Here is a 21212-nt window from a genome sequence, read left to right as displayed (position 1 = left end):
CAAAAGAGGCCAACAGATCCCCAGGAACTGGAGTACAAATGGTTAGGAGGACTGGTAACTAAACCCAGGTCTCAACCACTGAACCAGCACCAGCACCCATAGTATAATTTCTAACATTAAAAACTGCAAAGTAATTTTAGTATAAAACTTAAATGGCTTCCACTACATTAGAGTCAAATAGAATTTACCTTATTTAAAACAACCTTAACACCTGTTCTTCAGTGGTAAGGTAGTTTGCAACATACTACTGTGTGGAGAGAAGAGGCTACCCAATGGTTTGAGCAGTATACATATAATGTTGTTGAGGCTTGTTTTTTTCAAGACCAGGTTTCTCTTTGTGTAACCCTGGCTGTCCTCACAAAGATCCGCTGTCTCTGCCTCCTGAGTGCTGGAATTAAACTGGGCCACCACTACACTAGCCAGTATTTTTATATTTATACTCATATTCCGAGGGGAAATTTAAAGAACTCCCAAGAAGTTACGATGTCAAGGGCTGGAGATGTGACCCCTGAATTACAAACACTGGCTGCTCTTCTTGAGGACCTGAGTTCCAGTCCTAGACCCTCATGGCAGCTCACAACCACCTGTAACTCCAGTTCCAGAGGATCCAATGCCTTCTTTTGGCTTCTTCAGGCACTAGGCACACATGTCGTACACAGACATACAAGCAAGCAAAACATCCATACACATCAAACTTAAAAATTTAACCTAAAACAATAACGTCTTTAATAGACGGCAGGCGTACAGCTGTGACGTGCGTGGAGCAGTGGACAGTGGTCGGTTACAAATGTCTACACACCTCACCAGGTCTATCAATTCCATAGTCTGTAAACAGCTTCACAAATCTCCCAACATGAAGGCTTTTAAGCCAAGTCTACTCTAGTAGCTGTTGATGACATGTGGTATTTAGTTTGAATCTTAAACTTTTCAAATCATCTTGATTGTGTGTAGATTGCATTCATCTGACATTACAACCTAAGAATCTGTACCTCATATCCTCACTTGTCCTATCTCATTCCAAATACCCCTCCCCAAACAGGCAATGACAGATCAAACAAAGGCCTTCTACATTAGAAAAGCAAGACTGTATTAATACCCCTTGCTTTCCTGTAAGGAGGGTGAAGGTATAACTTGCACAGTCCCAACCTTCCCTGCTGGATATACTCAAAGACTCTATCAGGGCTTGTACCTCATGTTATTTAAAACCTAAACAGAATTTCCAAGACGAGTGTGTTGAATACCTTCTCTTTCTTGTCCTTGGACTTCTTTCTTTCTTTGTCTCCTTCCCTGTCCTTCCGAGAACTCACTGGTTTCTCTTTGTTCTCCTTGTTCTCTTTCTTCTTCTGCTTTTTTTTCATTGGACTTTTTTCTAAGCCATCATCCTAGGAAACAGAAAGCCATGGACTTTTTCAGTCTTCTGCTTCTTAGTTTGTTTCTAGAGGAAGTAGCACTGCTCAGTGGCACATCACTGCATTGAAAACAGATCATTTTCAACCAGTGCCTACCAGCACTCACTTGCAGAAGCCTGAATCCAGTAGACTTGTCCAGGCACACAGCTTTACATATTCTGACCTAATTCTCAAAGCTAATCTTTAAGGCACTGAATGAATGGTGTTTAGCTCAAGAGAAAAGCATTTGCCAGGTGTACATGAGGCCGAGTTAGGTCCTTAGCACCACCCCTCCCCTAAAACAACAGCATTATTGTCCCCATTTCACACACAGAAGAAAATGAGGACCAACACTAATGAGTCCACTGTCAGCTAGTGACTGACAAGGGTAATAGTACCTGAACTTGAGAACATACATTCAAAGCTATGTTAGTCCCTATATCCACTGGGAGCCCTCCTGGAGCCATCATCAAAGAATTACATTCAGAACTATAGAATAAAATCTCACAGAGTCGTCACACACTGAAAAACACTGTAATTCCACTTTCTTCAGACTACATTACAAACTGGCAAGCTAATGGCTAAGCCCAACCGAGAGAATCTCCAATTAACTGAACTACACTCCGTGAAGTCTTAAGTTCCCTGATTAACCAGTCTCTACCAAACTCTTTCCTTCTATAAAATGAAAGCAATTACTAACTGCCACGTATCATGGTTTGTATCACTTACTTCCGTTATGTAGGAATTTGTGGATGCTTATTTAACATGAGTTACTATGTATGTGCTTGTTTGAATGTGTCGTCACCAGGAGTGGAACCTCTGATAGGAACGGAAGGATTAGGAGGTATGGCCTTGCTGGAGAAAGTGTGCCACTGGGGGTGGCTTTGAAGTTTCAAAAGCCCATACCAGGCCAAGAACCAGGCCCAGGCTCAGTCTCTCTCCCCTCCTCTTTGTATCAGGATGTAGCTCACAGTCACGTCTCTAGCACCATGCCTATACCCGTGTCCTGCCATGATGGTGATGGACTAAGTCTCTGGAACTGTAAGCCAGCCCCAATTTAAATGCTTTCTTTTGTATGAGCTGCCTTAGTCATGGTGTCTCTTCACATCAATAGATGTTACTAAGACACAACTATATTCCTCTGACAGATATGGTGAGGATAAACATATTCTATGGTATTATCTGTTCAGTATGTAAACAAATGCATCCCATGACTTCATGGAGCCCCATACCTTCACTTCTCCCTCTTCAGACGGGTTGTCTGAGTGTCGAGGAGACGATAGCTCAAGCCCATGCTCATCCTTCTGCCTGGGGGCTTTGTTCTCCTTCTTTACTCGAGGCTTTCGCTTCTTTAGTTTGGTCTGGAAAGTAAAAAGATGCTTACACTACAAATCACCCCAACCCAACAGCATGATCAAGAAATATCCCAGCTAGTTGATGAAATGAGATACTTTAGGGACACAAAAGTGCAAGCCATTCTATCTGAAAGAAAATAAAACTGAACAAAACCACTTATTATCCTCCACATAGCCTATATTACTTTAAATGTCTGTATTCCTTGAAAATATTAATTTCATTTTTGGAATTTACCCTAAAGGTAAAACCCCAGAAAAGGTTAAGACATTTTCTGTACAAAAATAGAATTAACACTGAAGGTGACATTATTAACTCTTGAAAATTAGTTATCTAAAACTAAGAACAAGGTTAAAATAGTGTTTATCTATTCAATCAAATAAACAGTATAAGCATGAGCTACCCTGCCTCTCTAGAACTTTATATATCACAATTATACTCTCACCATACTATCTACATAGTGGTACTATTACAACAAATGGAAATACCGTCATTTTATTCATAAGTTCTATTTATTGTATACATGACAAAGTTAAAGAGCATGCAAGGAACATGCCCACACAAAGTACAAACATCTTAGATTCTGTCTTCCCTGATTCCTTATCATAGGGAAATAAAGAAGAGAAGCTTCCAATGACTCCATTAGCAACTTGGTATTTTTCAGTGAGCCAAGTATAATCAAAACTGTCTAATTTCTGAAACTAAGTGTGGACTCTAACTGCATTCTCATAGAAGCCCAGTCAGACACCAAAATATGGGAACTATGTCCCCAACTGAGGACACAGACTACAAAAGAGTAAGGGCGGTCCAAAGAGATGTAGAATATTCTGCTGCAAATACTTGAGTGGAATTACAAGAAAGGTACCAAAGTACTGCATTTATTAAATGAGCATTTTCTTCTGAGCAACTTCAAAAGCCGTCTCTGACAATGTGAGGGCAGGATGCTAGGCGGTACCCCAAAAGGACAGCTCTTTTCCGTCTTGGCTCTGCAGTCCCACGCTCCCCTGGGGGAAAGACAGCTGGCAGTGCACCCACTCACCTCCTCCCCACTGGTCACAGTGCCCTTCTTCTCCAGACCCTTCCTGAGCAGCTTCAACAAGTAGTCCACTCGGGTCTGCAGCTGCTTCCCCTGAGGCTTTTTATCTGTCTCCACTGGTAGGATCTTCAACAGGAAAGGAAGAGAAGCACCCGCCACCACCCACAACCTGGTTAGTGAATTCGGATAAACAGGGACAACAAAGAACTCAGCACAGTCCTTTCCCTCCCAACCACCCGAAACACAGATTAAAGCCTCAGATCCTATTCTCATGTCCATGGCTCCCAGTCACTGAAAATCCCTCATGAGCCATTCTCGTTTTACAAAATGGGATGGAGAAATCCAGCTCTCCCACTGGCTCCTACCTGTGCTGTTAACAGGGTAGAACAACTCAGGTAGGAGGGGCTTGTGGCTTCGTCTGCTAGAGCATCCCAGCCGTCGTGGATTTCCTCCTTCCAGGAGCAGGGAATCCCTGGAGCTAGGTTAAAGCTTCGTTTTAGATTGAAAATGCTTCTTAGAGCATTGCCGGAGAGCACTGAGCTATGCCAGGACATGATCTGCTCGCCTACTATAGCTGGACCTCTCTGGCCAGAATGGATTTGGTCTCAGTGCTTCTAAACAGGGTGCTGTCACCCTCCTAAACCCAGATGGGATGAGCAGTGTTTAATGTGCCAGGACAAAGCCCTGATAGGATCACAACATGGAGAGGATCCAGTCAGCTGTCCTTGCTTAGAGCTCTAAGCACAGCCTTGCTACTTAAAAGAGATGGGGTGGGAGGCTCAATTTTGTGGGAGAAGTACAATGCAAGTTAAATTTCATTACAAACAATACCAAGGTGACACTTGTTCTCTGTGTACAGAGCCAAGAAGGAAGGCCCAGGAATGCTTTCAGTCCCAATAAACTGACCTGGTATTTGCTGTAATGAGATTTGGCCTGTAAAGATATCAGAATTTTAAGATTTCTCCTATATAGTTTCCTCTGGTTGTCATCTTTCCTTTTATCATTATCCACTAAAGATGGTAACTTCCCAAAGACAAAGAAAACCCCCCTCTTGAAAATAGTTAAAGATAAGTCACCAATACAAAAATATTAAACAAATCTAGAACTGTTCAACATGGCAGTTACTTACTTTATCAGTGAGTTTTAGCTCTGGGTCTGTCTTAATTAGCTCCCAATTTCCATAGCCATGTTCATAGATCCCAAGCAACAAACGAGAATCATCCTCCACGCCCCACTCGACGTCGAAATGTGCCGCTTTGACCCGGCAGGTTAAGCAGTATCTACAGGGGTTCAAAACCAAGGGCCTGAGAAAAGGGGGCCTTTCCAACATACTGAGGAAACATTCCCAACCACACACAGCTCTAACCTCATTCTACGTCCAGCCAGCCATGCGGGGACACGGTAAAGACACTCACTTTTTTTTTTCCTCAGGGTCCACAGGGATAGATTTATGCAGCATTTCGAACTCTTCCTCGTGCTGGATGATGGACTTTACGTTAACCTGAACCCCAGAGATCTTGATTGTGGGACCTCTTCTCTTGCCTGGTCCTTTCCCTAAAGGACATAGGTTTTATATTCCTTAAGTGAAAATGCTCCCTACTACCAAACTCTGACTTAGTCCCTCTAGCTATAACTTCCAGTGTATTAGCAGGTCACAGACAGAGCTTAGAAGAGAAATTTTCAACTAACAATTTTGAATTTTGTTTGTTTTTGTATGTGTGTGTGTGTGTTGTTGTTGTTTTGTTTGTTTTGTTTGTTTTGTTATTGTTGTTGTTTTAAGACAGGGTTTCTCTGTGTAACAGCCCAGGCTGTCCTGGACCTAGCTCTGTAGGCCAAGGCTGGCCTTGAACTCACAGAGATCAGCCTGCCTCTGCCTCCCCAAGTGCTGAGATTAAAGGTGTGCATCATTATCACCCAGCCTCAACTAATGTTTATAAAAGAAAATTGAGGCAATATTTTAACATTTAGAGTCTTCAACTATGTATTGATACTTGTATCTATAATTTTTTTGTTTATACTTCTTCACTCTAAGTTTAGTTAACAGAAGATTCTAAAGGCATATTAATGTTAAAATTTTAGAAAACAAAAACAAGAGCTTTAAATGGCTCATATTCATCCCCAGTTACTACTTTTTGGAGAAGTGTGTGCTCATGTTACAGCCAACACACTGAAATAGTGAAAGACTGATCATCACGGGTAGCATGAGATGATGACTCTAAACTGTCATGGAAATCATAATTCACCTACAAGTAAAATAAAACCACTGTAACCAGAGCCTAAGTTAAAAATTACAAAATAATCAAGTTGCCACTTTTGTGTAAGAACAAAGATGGTTCTCAGTAGAAAACAGAAAAATGAGTATGGACAGTTGACCTACAACAACACATAAATGTCTATCTTAAAAGACACAACCTCACTCACTAGAAATGAGATCCTCTTTCTTGCCTATCAGGCTAGCAAAAACCCAAATGTTTTCCAGGTGTGGTGGCACTGGTCTTTAATCCCAGCACTCAGCAGGTAGAAGTTGGTGGATCTCTGTGAATTCCAGGACAGCCTAGTCTACAGAGTGAGTTCCAGAACAGCCTGGTATACAAAGTGAGTTCTATGACAGCTTGGTCTACAGAGAGACAACCTGTCTCAAAACACACACACACACACACACAGAGTAACAACAAAAACAGTTAACACCACAAAATCTGCCAACAGGGACTAACAACCACCCACTGCTAATACCAGACCAACACAGGAGAATCTAGTGATACCAAAACAAAATGCCCATGCATTTACCTCAGGGCCTTACAATTCCACTTCTAGAAATCTACCTTAAAGAAATTCTGACAGAAATATATAAAGTAGACTATTTAGTAAAGCATATTTTCCTTGCAACTTCATTGATGATAGCAAAAGATTGAGAATAATTCAAATACTTAGAACTAAGGGACAGAGATGAGGTGTAAAAGACCACGTCTACGTGGCATGCTGTGCAGAACGTGAACTACATGCCCTTATGTATACAGACAGAAATACAAGCATACTTAGATTTTTTTTTCAACAAGCAATAAAATAAATTCAAAATTAATAAGAACAGTGGCCTAAGAGGAAGGAAGCAAACATAGACGGAAAACGATGAAGGCAGGATCCTCCTCTACATGATTTTTGTTCTACAATTTGACTCTGAATCATTTTCATGTAAATATTTTATATCACTGAAAACTAACACCACTAAGGCAGGCATGGTACTGTTGCAATGGCAGCACTAGGGAGGCTGAGCAAGAGGACGACCAGGATTCTGACAGCAGCCTGAGCGACATCAAATATCAGACAAGCCAGGGCTACACAGCAAGACTATCAAGAAAGGTGGGAAAGGATAGCAGGCAGGCAGGAAGTCAATTCATGATCCTTAAAAAATCAAAAATATATGTAAAGAAAGTCTGAATTCAGCTGATAATGCAATCACACACAGAGAAAAACAACTTCAAATGAACTGTTAGTGACATGTGTTCTAAAGACAAAAAGATAAGCAAAGAAATAAAACTGCATGTGCAAGCCTTGTCAGCAAGAAGGTAAATATTGAAGACCGGGCACGATGGTGCACACCTTTAATCTCAACACTCAGGAGATAGAGGCAGACTGGCCTCCATAAATACAAGGTCACCAGGGCTACACAGAGAGACACTGTCTCAACACACACACACACACGATTAATATTGATATCTGAAAATGCATGTATACAATGTGGGGTAAAACAGGCACATAGTTATATTAACACAGAATTGATAATCTTATATTGGAAACAGATCAGCCTAGCCCCAAAATATGCTAGGATATAGTCTACAGAAACAAAAATTCAGGGAAGTAAATCAGTGTCAGAAGAAGAAATAAGCCACTACTAGAACAGGAGCATGTATAAGAAAAAGAGGACATGGAGCTACAATAAGGGAAAAAAATCTCAAAAATGGAAATGGGAAGAAAACAGAACAGAATAAACAGAACAATGCACATATGCAGAGTGTTCTCCCTTTGAATTATGTTTTAAAAATGTAAACGGTCACTAGTGCCAGGACAAGGGTTGCACAAAAGCTTTCTGACTGGATCTGAAACCTCCTCCAGGAAGGAATTTATGCTACCACCATAAGCCTGGTCAACAGCCCATGGCTGGGGCAGTCACAGGTCCTAATGGAGACTCTACTACTGCTGTTTTACTAAAGAGTGTCAAGCTGCCTTCTAAACTTTGACATTTTTACCCATTCATCAGTGCCACTTGGCTTTGGCCAGAGACATTTCTGTTTGCAGTGAACACTGCTCAAAGCAGAGACTCATAACTGGACAAAGTTGAGTGTTGAGCCTTACAGGACATCATTATTCCCTTTCCAAGGCTCAAGGAACGAAAAGGGGCGGGGGGGAGGGCGGATGTTAGGAGCTGGAGAACAGGGAAGGGTGTTGTAAAGGCACGATCTGCTGGACTCGGAGCAGCTGTGGTCACCTGCATGAGAGGACCATCAACTTCCATCACAGAGAAGAGAGAGGTTCTAGGACCCATCCCACCCTCCTGCAGCAGCTATTGGCAGTTAATGATTGTTGGGGGAAGAGGAATTGTTTTCTTCAGTGGAAGATAATGCTGATGTTCCACTAAAGAGTCCCTGACCTAAATTTACAGGCAATCCTAAGTAAGCTCAGTAAGACATAAAATATCCCTGGATGTACAAGGGGAACTTGATCAACACAAGTGGGTGGGGGGTGGAAGAGAGCAGGGAGGAGAAAACACGACAAAGTACATTATAAACTTGCTTGAACCTGTGCTGTGAATGAATAAATTTAAAACGTTTTTAAAATATCAAAAAGCAATAGTTATTATTTTCAATGATTACTTTTACTCTCTCAGCTGGTGCTGTGCTTGAAAGCCTGGCTCTGGTCTCCAGCACCTCATCGAGCCAGGTAGGTAGACACCCTGAAATCCCAGCACCCAGGGTTAGAGAAAAGGCCAACCTTAGCTACATAATGAGTTCATGGTCAGTCAGGACTACATATGATCCCACCTTAAAAAATAAAATAAAATAAGCTTATGAATTTAAGCTATTTCTAGGTGTCTCTGAATGTCGTAAAAGCACATATTCAAGTCACTATTCCAACCATTGAAATTACCACATTCCTTTACAAAAAGAAAAAACTACAACAGCTTCACTGTATCTGAAATGTTTTTAAATTTTGCTAATTTCTAAAATATCCTTGAAAGCAAAATTCAGAGTAAATACTTGTTTACTTAATAAGAACAGTCAACACTGCAAGCCATACTCTAGATAACTACTGTAATGTATAAAATTATTAATCATCCAAGCTTCCGTTTACTATGAGGGTATATGACTTGCCTGCGGGTCTTATAAATATGAAAAAGCAGAATCAGACTTCTAGGCATGCTAGAGTCATCTGGGAAGAGGGAACATCAAATGAGGGGTTACCTCCATCAGACTGGCCGGTAGACCTGTCTCTAGGACATTTTCTTGATTGGTGATAGTTGTGTGAGGGCCCAGCCCACTTTGGATGGTACCAGCCCTGGGCAGGTGGTTCCTGGGTTATATAAGAAAGAAGGCTGAGGAAGCCATGGAAAGCAAGCCATTAAACAGTTTTCCTCCATGGCTCCTGCCTCTGCTCTCGCTTGAGCAGCTTCCCTGACTTCCCTTAATGACGACAAACCCGTTCCTCCCCAACACGCTTTTGGCCGGCGTCTAATCTCACAACAGAAGCGAACCAGGACAGAAACTGGAGCCCGCATGTGGGCTGCTGCCGTGAAGAACCGGACCATGACAGTTTCTAGAGGAAGAAGACTTTCAAACAGTTGAACACCATGAGTATAATTCGGCTGCTATTCTATTAAGAGGCTGCAAGACAGTGCTGCAAGCAATTGTGGACTATGGAGGTCAAACTCAAAGGGTGTCGGGGGCAACAGTACTAGAAACTGGACTAATCTGGATGGTATTTGGCTAGTCTTCTGCCCCTGTCCTAAGAATTTGCCAAGGGAAAATTAAAAAGTAATGAGCTGGCAGAGTGGCACAGGCCTTTAATCCCAGCACTGGAAAGCAGAGGCAGGCAGGCAGATATCTTTGGAATTGAGGCCAATATGGTCTACATAGAAAGTTTCAGGCCAGCCAGAACTAAAAAAAAAAGTAATGCACTAGTTTCTTTGGTGGAGGAACATTATTTCAAGACTGAATAATGTTGAAGCTGAGGTATGATATTATTGATATCATCTATTCAGGTCTATAATGAAAAAGAGCAAGTAGGCAGAATAATACAAAATATTCTATTTGGAGAGAAAAAGAATGCCAAAAAGCTAGGTGTTACAGCCAAGGCATATGGTAAATCAAAGGCTGTAATTGTTAGAGATTAGAGCCACTAAGGAGAGGCCTGCTCTGCCCTAGAACAAAGGGGAGGGTGCCTCAGGGTAAGATGTTCCTTGACCCCACTCCCTAAGCAGCCAAGGAAAAGGGCTCCTGAGTTCTCTGCTCCTAGAAAGCAACTGCAAACAAGGCTGCTACTAATGTGCTTCAAGCACACTAGGGCCCAGCCTATGATAACACTGTCCTCCACGTGGTAACTGGCTGTAGAGGCATGAAGGATGCAAGAATGAAGGGGTTGTGTATTCCTCCTCCATGACTTCAGACAGCCACTGAAAGCCGGCAGCTGTGGCAGAGGATGCGACGTGTTCAGGAGATGACACGTCATCAGACATCTGCCTAGGAAAGTGCATAGAGAGAATGGAACCAGCCCAAAAGAGAGCTGGAGGAGCAGAGCCATTCAAGCCCTATGATATGAAACAGGGAGGCTACAAGATTTGGTGCTTGCCCTGATGGGTTTGGTCTGGCTTTGGTCCAGTCTTTCCCACGTCCTCATTCCTCCCTTTTGGAATGGTAATGGATATTCTATTCTGTGGGGAGCAGATGAAGTCCGGAGTAAATGTGTCCTGCTGAAACAGGCATGGCTATGTAGAGGACTCCAATGGCTCATCCCCATGGCAATGGTGAACCTCCGCAGACGAGGCTCAGAACTATGGCAAAGCCTTCCTTTGGGTCTGAGTGTGAATACTGATAGTGTGTACAGAAAATGTCCACCATAGCTTTCTCTTCGTGGGTATGTGTGGCCTGAAGACTACTCCCCTACCAAGATTTGTTTCCTTGATTCAGCTATATATTATAAACCATGCTTCCTTGTTTGTATGTAATAATCCTGCTTCCTTGTTCAGCTGTATGCAATAATCCTGCCTCCCAGTTCAACAATATATAATAAGCATGCTCTCTCTGAGCTTCCGGTGCTGTGGCTCCTCCATCAGAGAGCCCAGTCCACCTGTTCCCAGCATTTCTGTCTCTGTGTGTCTTTTCTTCAAAACCTCGAGGACCCAGTTGGATCATTCCCTGAGGTCATACAAGGATATGGCACTATTCCTCTGTATGTTAGAAGTATGTAACTTGCTTTTTCTATCTTATAGGTGATTACAGTTAACAAATTACCCTGAGTCTTAAACAGGTGTTTAACTTTGGGTCTTTAAAAATTATTGAGACTGTGACAGACTATGAGGACTTTTGCATTATAAAATGGCAACAAGTCTATAGAAGCCAAGTATAATGTGGTGGTTTGAATGAGACATGCTCCCACTGTCTAAGGCATCTGAACTCCTGGTCCCCAGCTGGTGACACGGTCTGGGGAAGAGCTGGTGTAACCTTGTTGGTAGAAATGCATCAGTGGGGGCGGATGTTGAGTTTTTGCTTTCCAGTTTGCTTTCTCTGCTTCAGGCTTTCATTTGCGAACATGAGCTCTCAACTTCCTGTTCCAGCCACCATGTCTGCCTTTTGCTGCCATGCTTATCTACCAGAAAATGCATACTCCTCTAGAACTTATTCGTTTGTAAACTGATTTAGATCATGATGTTTTATCACAGCAACAGAAAGAAAATTAATGCATCAGGCAAAACCACTTGCCTGGTTTTGTTGTTGTTGTTGCTGTTGCTTTTTGTTTTGGTTTTTCAAGACAGGGCTTCTCTGTGTAACAGTTCTGGCCATCCTGGAACTCACTACGTAGACCAGATTGGCCTGGAACTCACAGAGATCCACCTGCCTTTGCCTCCAGAGTGCTGGGATTAAAAGCATGTGCCACCACCTCCCAGCCCCACTTCTGGTTTCTAAAAGGGAAGAAATTAAACAGCCAACCCAATTACAACAAATTCTAGTGCCATGAAAATCTCAATATAACCAAAATGTTTGCATTATTTGTTCAATTCTCTAAATGTCTTACAACTGCCATAATTTAACCACCTACATCTCACAGTATTTCCAGTCTATAATAACCCTTCAGAGCTAACATATGCAGGCTCTGCTCTGCTTAGGCCATTAAGGAAACTTTTCCTCTTGTTTATCACCTCATACATTCACAAAGTCACTTTACTGGAGAGTGGACATGTGGGATCTACAACACTGAGCTCACAGAGAGGCAACTCAAAATACATAACTGCAAGCACCAGGTACGTGTGGGCTATAAGGACAGGTTTTAAAAATCTCGTAACAGAAAAACCAGTCCATGAATACCAGATATGGAAGAATCCCTCAATTAGACTTACCTTCGCTAGCATTTTCTTTCAGTTGTTCTTCATATTCCTGCATTGCTGACACACAACTATTATGAATCAGCTCCCCCAGGCGTTTCAGGTCTGCCACAGACTTATCCACTAGCTCAGCATCACGTGCTATGCACTCTAGCCTGAAAAAGGACAAAGATCAAGACACTGTGCCACTCTTCTAGCACATGAATGCTACTGGGTCTCTTAAGTGCTTGCTCTTGAAAAATGCTTGCGCTATGAGTCAGTCCAAGGCCAACAAGAACATTGTACAATAGCTAAGACATCCATCATCAAGAATTGCCTTAGGGCTGGAGAGATGACTCAGAGATCAAGAGCACTGGCTGCTCCTCCAGAGGTCCTGAGTTCAATTCCCAGCAATTCATAGTAGCTCACAACCATCTATAGTGGGGTCTGATGCCCCCTTCTGACATGCAGGGAGAATACTATATACATTTAGTCACAGCACTGGAGAGGCAGATGCTGGCGGATCTCTGAGTTTGAAGTCAGTCTGGTCTACAGAGGGAGTTCCAGGACAGCCAGGCCTACATACACAGAAATCCTGTCTCAGAAAACAACAACAAAAGAATTGCCTTGGAATATGCCACAAAAACGAGAAGAGGATCTGATTTTGTTTTCCTCTACAAACGAGCTGCCTACTGCTCTCTGCATGTGAGGTGCCTAAAAAATGCACACATTAGTTTGCCTTTCTGTGTTCACTTCCTTCTGTCCTGCTCTAGCCACCGCGATCCTCCTAGAAGCACAGGGCAATTACTTCTCCATAACTCATTTCACCTCTGTATCACAGAGCAAGTAAGTCGGCTGACTAGAACCAGGCTGTCCAGAGGCTCAAAGACCCACTTTCCATTCCAGTGGGTTTTATACTGACTTCCTCAAAGATGAGAATTTTACATCTGGAAGCTCAAAGAGTCCCAGAGAGATGTTGTACCTGACTGTAAAGGACTACTCTGTATCACTGCTTCCTCTCCCAAAGGAAAGACAAAAACAAAGCACACGCTTGGGATGTCCACCCAATCCAGAAGTTTCTAAGTGGCAGGAATCTGACCTGTCCTTTAAATCAGTGCTCTTACTTGAAGGATACAGGATAGCTGCATATAAAGCAAGATACTAAACTTTGAAATATCCAGATGCTTCTGTTAAAAACCCAACCTCTAAATGTGTACTCTGAACACCGGTAACCCACACTTTCTGTGGTACTGTCAAGATAACACAAGCTCTTTATAGTATCTTCATGCCATTCTGTTACTGGATCATGAAATCACAAAGAACACGGTTTTCTCCTACACTCCTGCATCAGAGAAGTAAGTACCTGCACTGTCACATGGACCCCCCCGCAAGTATCCCACCTAGATTACGCATTACCATGCAGTCTGCATGCAAGCCCCTTGCTCAGACAAAACTCCCCAATGGTCAGTCTGCAGCCACCACCTGTGCCGCCTTTCCGAAACAAGACATGCACCCGGTATATTAATGCTTTAACAGGTGAAACACTGCTCCCAATATTAAATGGAAAATATTACCTCCCCTCACAGAAAAAAAAAAAGCCTGCTATATAGTAAAAAGAGGACAGATCTATCTTTGGTCTTACCTTTCAAGAGGGAGACCAAACTTCTTATAGGCCTTGATGAACCTAAGAATAGGATCAACAAAATGAATTTTAAAAAACCACAAGTATTAACTAAAAATACCACAATATCCTGTCATGAAGTAGGAGCCACACAAACTTTCAAGAGGCTGCATTTAACAAGTGAACACTGCCATGTTTCTGAACAGGCCAACTTCACAGTACTCAAGCACTGTTCAGGGTAGACACCAAGTTTATGCTCAGTGACAAACCAGGTCCTAGAACTGCGACTGCACTGGCATGTCATTTCAGACGGTGCTCCACCATGATGAAACTCTGATTTTTTAAATTAAGCAGAACCATATACAATACATACATATGCATAAACACATAAAATTTAAAGCTATTTAGGAAACTGTTTACTGGTGCCCACCCTTGTCTCCATCCAAACCTCTGGCCTATCTTTCCACCGTCTCTACCTTTAATCATGCTGACCATTCCCCATCTCCCCTCACCACTTCATACTAGCTACCAACACTTTCAGTAAAAATCAAGATGGCACAACATATGGTCTGCTCACTGGAACATGCCCAGCTACTATGAAAACCGGCTAAGTAACAGTGTAAGGAAAGGAGGTCAGGTGTGACAGCAACACTGTATATGACAAGAGCTAAGGAAGAATCTGAATACAAACTTAGTAAAGTGGTAGATAGGAAAGTGGATCTGAGGGCTATCCCGCGACCTGACATTTCTCCTTAATATAAAATGAAATATTTTCTGTCTGAAATAGCAGGTTTTGAGAAGTAAAACAGTAAGGAGACTGGGATATATAGCTCTTCTATGTACCAGGCCCTGGGTTCAACCTCAGCACTAAAAACAGTGAAAATAATCTTCAATGACACAATAAGGTTATCCAAAAATAAAGTTATTTGTTGTTCCTCCACAAAAATAACAAAACCAGCAACAAAAACTGCCCAAATCGACTCTAAGGAAAACCCAAAAATTAAGCACAAGTCTGCAGCCATCTGAAGCATCTGTAGAAGAAAATGGATGAGTCTCAGGAAAAGCAAAGCGCTTTCTGTCACTGCAGTTTGCTTTATTTCCAAATCCTCTTGAGAAACCCGTGCACGGCAGCCACCAGTGAGGGGGCAGGTCTGAGACACCTCCAGACCATCTCCAGAGAGAAGGCAGACTGACTTGACCATACAAAAGCCGAGTTCTCAGGTTTTACTTTCCTTATTTTTTTCTTGAGTTGTTTCTTTTTCTTTTATTAGTATTATATGTATGGGTATTTTGGCTGCATAAATGTTTGTATGCCATGTGTATGCTTGGTGTTCAGGGAGGCCAGAGAAGGAGTCAGAAGCCCTGGAGCTGAAGTTACAGGAGGTTGTAAACCGTTAGGTGGGTGCTGGAAACGTGGGTCCTCTGCAAGAGAAGCCAGTGCTATTAACTGTTGGGCCATCTCCTAGCTTGTCTTTTTAAATGTGAATTAAAACAATCATGCTCACAGGTCATTGGCATTAATCGTACACAAAGGTTTATCGCACAAGTGGCATAAGGCACACCTGGAGATAATACGACACCGGTCAAAAAAATAAAAAACTGAAAATAAGATAGATGCCCACAGAATAACCTGAAAGGCTCGGATATACTCCTTGGAATCAAAAAGACCACGCATGAGGAGGTTTGCACACATGCAAACGAAAGATCTTGGAAGGTCCTAACTTCTACACACATAGATCCTCAAAGTCAGGGTACAGTTGTGGACAGACTCATAGAGCACTAAACAAGATCCATATGAAGCTCCCAAAGTGATTAGCAGACTTGCTAGCTTTGTACAAGTGAGATTTCTGCCTGTCATTTGCTAATCATTGAGCTAAGGGAGCAGAGAATCGAAGGACATGACAAAAAAGACAGACTTTATAAAACAGTTGGGGGAAGTCAGTGAGAAACCAGCACCAAACTGACCGGTGAGGGAGACTACGCGGCACAGAGTTACCATATCAGATTATTTAAAACATTTGGCTTTTACCAGGCAGTGGTTGCACGTGTCTTTAATCCCAGCACTCAGGAGGCAGATGCAGATACGTCTCTGTGAGTTCAAAAGCAGCCTGGTCTACAAAGTGAGTTCCAGGACAGCCAGCACTACAGAGAGAAACCCTGTCCCAAAAAACAAACAAACACCTGTTTCTCAAACAAAAACAAAATTATGGCACACGAAAAAGCAAGTACAAAGAAAGAAGACAAAAGCCAACAAGAAAATTGTGCTTTAAGAAGTCTGGCACCTGAACTCAGAAGACAGCAATCTGCTTCTGTAACACACACACACACACACACACACACACACACACACACACACACACACACGGACCAGAGCCAAGTTATAACTAAAGAATTAAAGAGTCACCTAATGAGAGAAGAACAGATAAATCAGACAACTGAAGAACAGCACTTGTCCAGCATGTATGCAGTCTTGGGTTTGATTCTAAGAGAGCAAAGGAAAAGGAACAAATAGAAAAATTTAAAAAAGGAGAAAAAAAGAATTTCTAGACTTGAGAAGTACAAAAACCGAAATTGAAAGGATCAGTAGAGGACCACAGGAGAAAAAAAAAAGAATCAATAAACTTGAAAACAGAACAAAAAGAAAGAATAAAAACTTGATGAACAAATAAGAAGTTAAGATGCTGCCAGAAACTGAAAAATACAGAACTCATCCTTAGCAGACACACCCCAAAAGAAAACACTAATGAGAGCCATTCAGGGAGGAGGCAAGGGCATTACGCAGTAGCTTAAATCCACACGAAGAAATAAGTGCCTCTCGGATCACTGAATGAGAAACTATAGAAACAGTTTTCAAGGGATTTTTGGTTGAACTCTTCTACCAAACTTCATAAACAATGGCACAAAGCTGATTTGTAAACTGTGGGCTTCCAGTATATGAAAAACGTGTGTAACCACAGCATATAAGGAGGAAAAAGGAGGCAACTACAGTCAAGATTTTCATAAACCACTAACATTAAATGCTTATGCATCCAGATGTTACTTGAAATTTCCATGGAAACCACCAAAAAAAACTTTTTAAAAATTAAAAAAAAAATAGCACTGGAAATGGAAACAAGACAGTTCGAATGGCATGCTGGGGCCTGCCTAATGACCACAACAGGCACTGACAGAGAAATAAAGAAGGAAAGACGGCACTGGACACAGAAAAACAATCACTGCACTGAATGTAATACATGAAGACAAAGCAAAAAGTTGTCAGAGGAGACTCTGAAAAACTAATTTAACTGAAGGATGCCTACAAGAGGCATATTAGATTTAAAAGATGCAGACCAAAATAGAATGATGAGCAATACCACTATCATTTCCATTCCAAATGGCCAAAAAGTGAGCTCAATGTCTAAAATTGATTTAAGTGAGAAAAGGCAAGCTGCCAAACAAAGTATTATGTGAGCGACTGGATCAGGCATTCAAGCCACTTAATGCTCACAAGGACGGGTGCAGCCAAGGGCAGTGCGACCAGCAGAGCTACTTCTATACATCCATTATCATAAACACTGATAATGTGCTGTATACCTAAGTCTCCCTTTCGTAAAATTCCTCCTGAAAATAGTCAAGAAGCAGAAAACAGTAAGAAGATAGAAATGGAAAAGCGCCTGTGAGCTCAGCACTCAGAGGTAAATGCCGGGGTTGAGCACCTCAAAGAAGGGGCTCAAGGCCATCTAGGCTACATAAGATCTACCTCACCCAAAACTAAAAACAAAAACCTGAAGAAAAGTAGGATAGCACTCTTCAGGAAGACCTCAGATGCCTTGGCTCTGCTGCCCTTCTCTCGTGACCTCTTTCTGCCTACCCTGTCCTTGGAGCCAGGAGCCACCGACCAAGGGTAGAACACATGCTTCTGCGTGTGACCCACTGACCTCCGGATCTCGGCGTCCGTGAAGCCCTCCACCAGGTCTTTGCGCACACTGCGGGGCCGCCCTCTGCGCTTTGGCTTCTTATCGTCATCAGAGTCGTCCGTCTCACTCTCAGAAGCAGAAGATCTCTGGGCCTGTCTCTTAGACTCTGTGTCAGAATCACTGTCATTTGTCTGAGCCTGGAAAAGATAAGGCAAAGCCACAGTGTCAAGTGTCAAGTCCTGGAGTAAAAGGGTTACGAGCAGCCCAGCTTAACTGTGAGCACTCAGACTTCCCGTCATATATGACAAGTCAGTTTTTCTTAAACAAATGCCAAGTGTCAGAGAATGGGGGGGGGGGGGGGGGTTCAGGGATCTTGCAATGATTAAGTATACTGAATTAACAATACTTGGTTAATTTTTATACTATAATCTATATGATACCTGGTATAAAACAGACAAGTAACTTCTTTTCTTTATCTTTTTCTTCTTTGTAAAATGAGGATAATAATATGATAGTCTCTTTGAGAAAGGGTTTTCACAAGTATTAAATGCATCAGGAAATGAAAATGCCCTCAGAACTATGCCTGGCACGCAGTAACCATTTAACAGGTGATAATGCCGATTTACAATGATACTAGACAAGCTTAATAGCTCCAACAAAATGGTTAATAAATGTGTTTTCTTACTTCCGTGATACTGGGTGGGGGGTGTATCAAAATGCTTATGAAAGACTAAGTAAGCTGTACTGCCCGTGGATGGCCTCCATCAGTCATGTAATCTTTTACTATTTAGACCAGTAGTGTCAACATTTAAGAACAAAAAAAGATCTGGCACTCTGAAAGTTGAAAACAGTAGCTGTGAGAACCAACTGTCACAACTGTCAGCAGTTTCAACCTCAAAGGCAAAACACAAACTTCCGCAGACTCAGAACCATCCAGGCATTTCTTGAAAAGCCAATCATCAAAGACTAAGAAAGAAGTCACAAGGGCATGACTTTGGGTCCCAGCATCCCTGATTGTACCCCTGCAGGCCTGTATCAAGGCCTTACCCCTGACTAATCTGCACCTGAAGTGCCATACAGCACAAGGCAAACTTTCATTTCACCTTTTTAGTGGAACTACGAATTCGTGGCAGCATATAAATTTCTTCTAGCTCCTTCTGCCGTTCCTCCTCCTCCACTTTTTTCCTTTGCTCTTCTGGAATGATCTCATCCCAGTCCTTGTGAGGACGCTCTTCTAGCTCCTCTTCATCCTCCATTGTTGCAAAGTTGGCAACCTGAAAGTGAAGGGACAATCCTATCTGATATTTCTGCACTTCCAAACACCAGCTGCCAAGCAGACGGCTTTTTAATTTAGAACACTGTAATAGATTCACAGTATTACTAACCAAAATCAATTTATATTTACTATTCTCCCCTTTTATTTTCCCCAATCAACCTGCCAAAGCTATAAGTTCATCAAAAATTTTATTAAACATTAGTGAACTAGATGCAGAAATATAAAAACTGTAAATTTTACTGAAAGGTTGTTAACTCTGTTGTAAAATATCTGGTAGCTAATCATCCATGATGATCCTGCATCTGTGACTGTGACGAGCAGCAGCCGGGAGCCTGCACACGCGAAGTCAACCGGAACTTACTTTCATCACAGTGGAAACAGCAGCGTATGTAAAGATTACATCACTCAAAAGTGCATTTTAACCTTAGTCAGAGAACAAAAACAAGTCTAGAAAATACACCATTTATTCCTTACCACACATGTGGTATCTGTGTAGGTATCAGTACTCAAATGGTATGTGCTCCAAGAAAGAAAGTCATCTAGTCTACCAGACTAGAGTTACAGCCCAACATGAGCAGGCTCTCTGGAAGGCCCTGGCCATCTGTGCAGAGTCCACTTCCACATCCTTTCCACACTCCGTCCTTCCTGACCTAAGTGTCTGATGAAGCACCAAAGGTCTTTACAGTTTCCATTCCTCAAAGTCACTTGGAGCTAACACAAAATCAACTCAAAACCTTACCACATGCAGTAAAAATTAACTCTTTAACGTCCAGCAAGGATATTTTGATCTTTACAACCAGATTTTTTAAATTTCAAGAAAAAAAAAAAAGGTATAATTTCTGAGATTGTTAAAAAAAAAACAGACTAATTCACCATTCTGTCAAATTAAGTACTGTTTACAACAGTTTAGGTCTGGGTTTTTCATATTTTGTCTGTGTGTGTGTGCACATGTCAGAGGACAGCCTGTAACAGTCAGCTCTTTCCCTCCACAGTGTGTACTCCAGGAACAGAGCTCAGGCTGACAAATTCCTCCACTTACAGGCTATCCTGGGGTCTTAGGTCTGGTATTTTTAAGGAGTCAAAAATGATAAACAGAAATATGAATGTATGTTGATAGGTCATGTCGCTGGGAATTAAGTTTTTCAAAGGCAATACAGTGAGTGATGGGTCAAACATTCTGCCTAGGAAATGATCACAGCTGCACTTATAGGTGATGTTAAGATCGTGGGTTCAAACCCCACCACAAATACCACTAAAGGAAATCAAAGCTGAATTCTGATGCCAGTATCCAGCAGTACCAGGAAGGGGCACTTGGAAGGTGATTAGCTGAGGATAATACAGTCCTCACGGCAGGATTAGTTGCCACCTTACAATAGGGGCTCAGAGTTCTCTGGCCTCTCTATACTTTGTGAGGGCATGACAAGAAGACAGCAGTATGCTAGTCAGACGACAGACCTCACAGAAACTCAATGTGTCGGGACCATGATCTCAGAAACCTTCAGGACTGTGAAAACAAATTTCTATTTTCTAGATGAACCAGTCCATGACACTGTTATGAGACACCAAATTTATGACAAGCCACAATGATTTCCCCTTTGTTCTTTCCACCCTGTCCTCTGCATCCCAGAATGAATCCTGGGAATTGCATTCCAAGAGCTCTCTGACCACTCTTCCTCAGCTCCTTCCTTAGTCTTCATTCAGACAATCTCCACCTGTCAGCCATGGAGCACACACAATAAAGCACAGCTTCCAGTGAAAACCCACCACTTCTCCCTCAACACTACGCAGCCTACTGCCCCTAACACCACAGTAACCTTCAACTCTCTCTGGCTTCTTTAACCTGCACAGAATCAGCCATGTTCTCACTTACATTGTGGAAACATTGGCTATTTGGATTTCCCTGTACCCTCCAGACCAATCTCCCATCCTAGGGTTACCAAGTGATCCAATTTCTCCCACATCAGTTTTGCTGGAGAAAGTCACATGATCCTGTTGAGTGGCTCCACAGCAAAGACGCCAAGTACATTTAGATGATTCCCTATCAAGTTCCTCCCCACAAGCACACTCTTACCC

General features: G+C 42.2%; 1 protein-coding gene across 3 annotated transcripts in view; it reads right to left on the bottom strand.

Annotated features, from left to right (window-relative positions):
* Positions 1-21212, bottom strand: part of Chd2 (chromodomain helicase DNA binding protein 2) — a 113083-nt gene that overhangs the window by 23231 nt on the left and 68640 nt on the right. For 2 of the 3 annotated variants that reach the window (XM_048434830.3, XM_048434829.3), the window contains 9 exons: positions 18967-19137; positions 17885-18060; positions 13989-14030; positions 12383-12522; positions 5193-5331; positions 4907-5057; positions 3781-3903; positions 2621-2749; positions 1242-1382 (listed from right to left, as the gene is read on the bottom strand). In XM_048434830.3, the coding sequence (XP_048290787.1) occupies positions 1242-1382; positions 2621-2749; positions 3781-3903; positions 4907-5057; positions 5193-5331; positions 12383-12522; positions 13989-14030; positions 17885-18060; positions 18967-19137 (1212 nt within the window). The remainder of the gene's footprint in view (positions 1-1241; positions 1383-2620; positions 2750-3780; positions 3904-4906; positions 5058-5192; positions 5332-12382; positions 12523-13988; positions 14031-17884; positions 18061-18966; positions 19138-21212) is intronic. The other variant, XM_048434831.3, reaches the window with a different exon arrangement.

Source organism: Myodes glareolus, chromosome 24 (genome assembly GCF_982192425.1).
Source record: "Myodes glareolus chromosome 24, mMyoGla1.1, whole genome shotgun sequence".
NCBI lineage: Eukaryota > Metazoa > Chordata > Mammalia > Rodentia > Cricetidae > Myodes > Myodes glareolus.
Note: the sequence above shows the minus strand (reverse complement) of the source record. Positions and strands in the feature narration are given on the sequence as shown.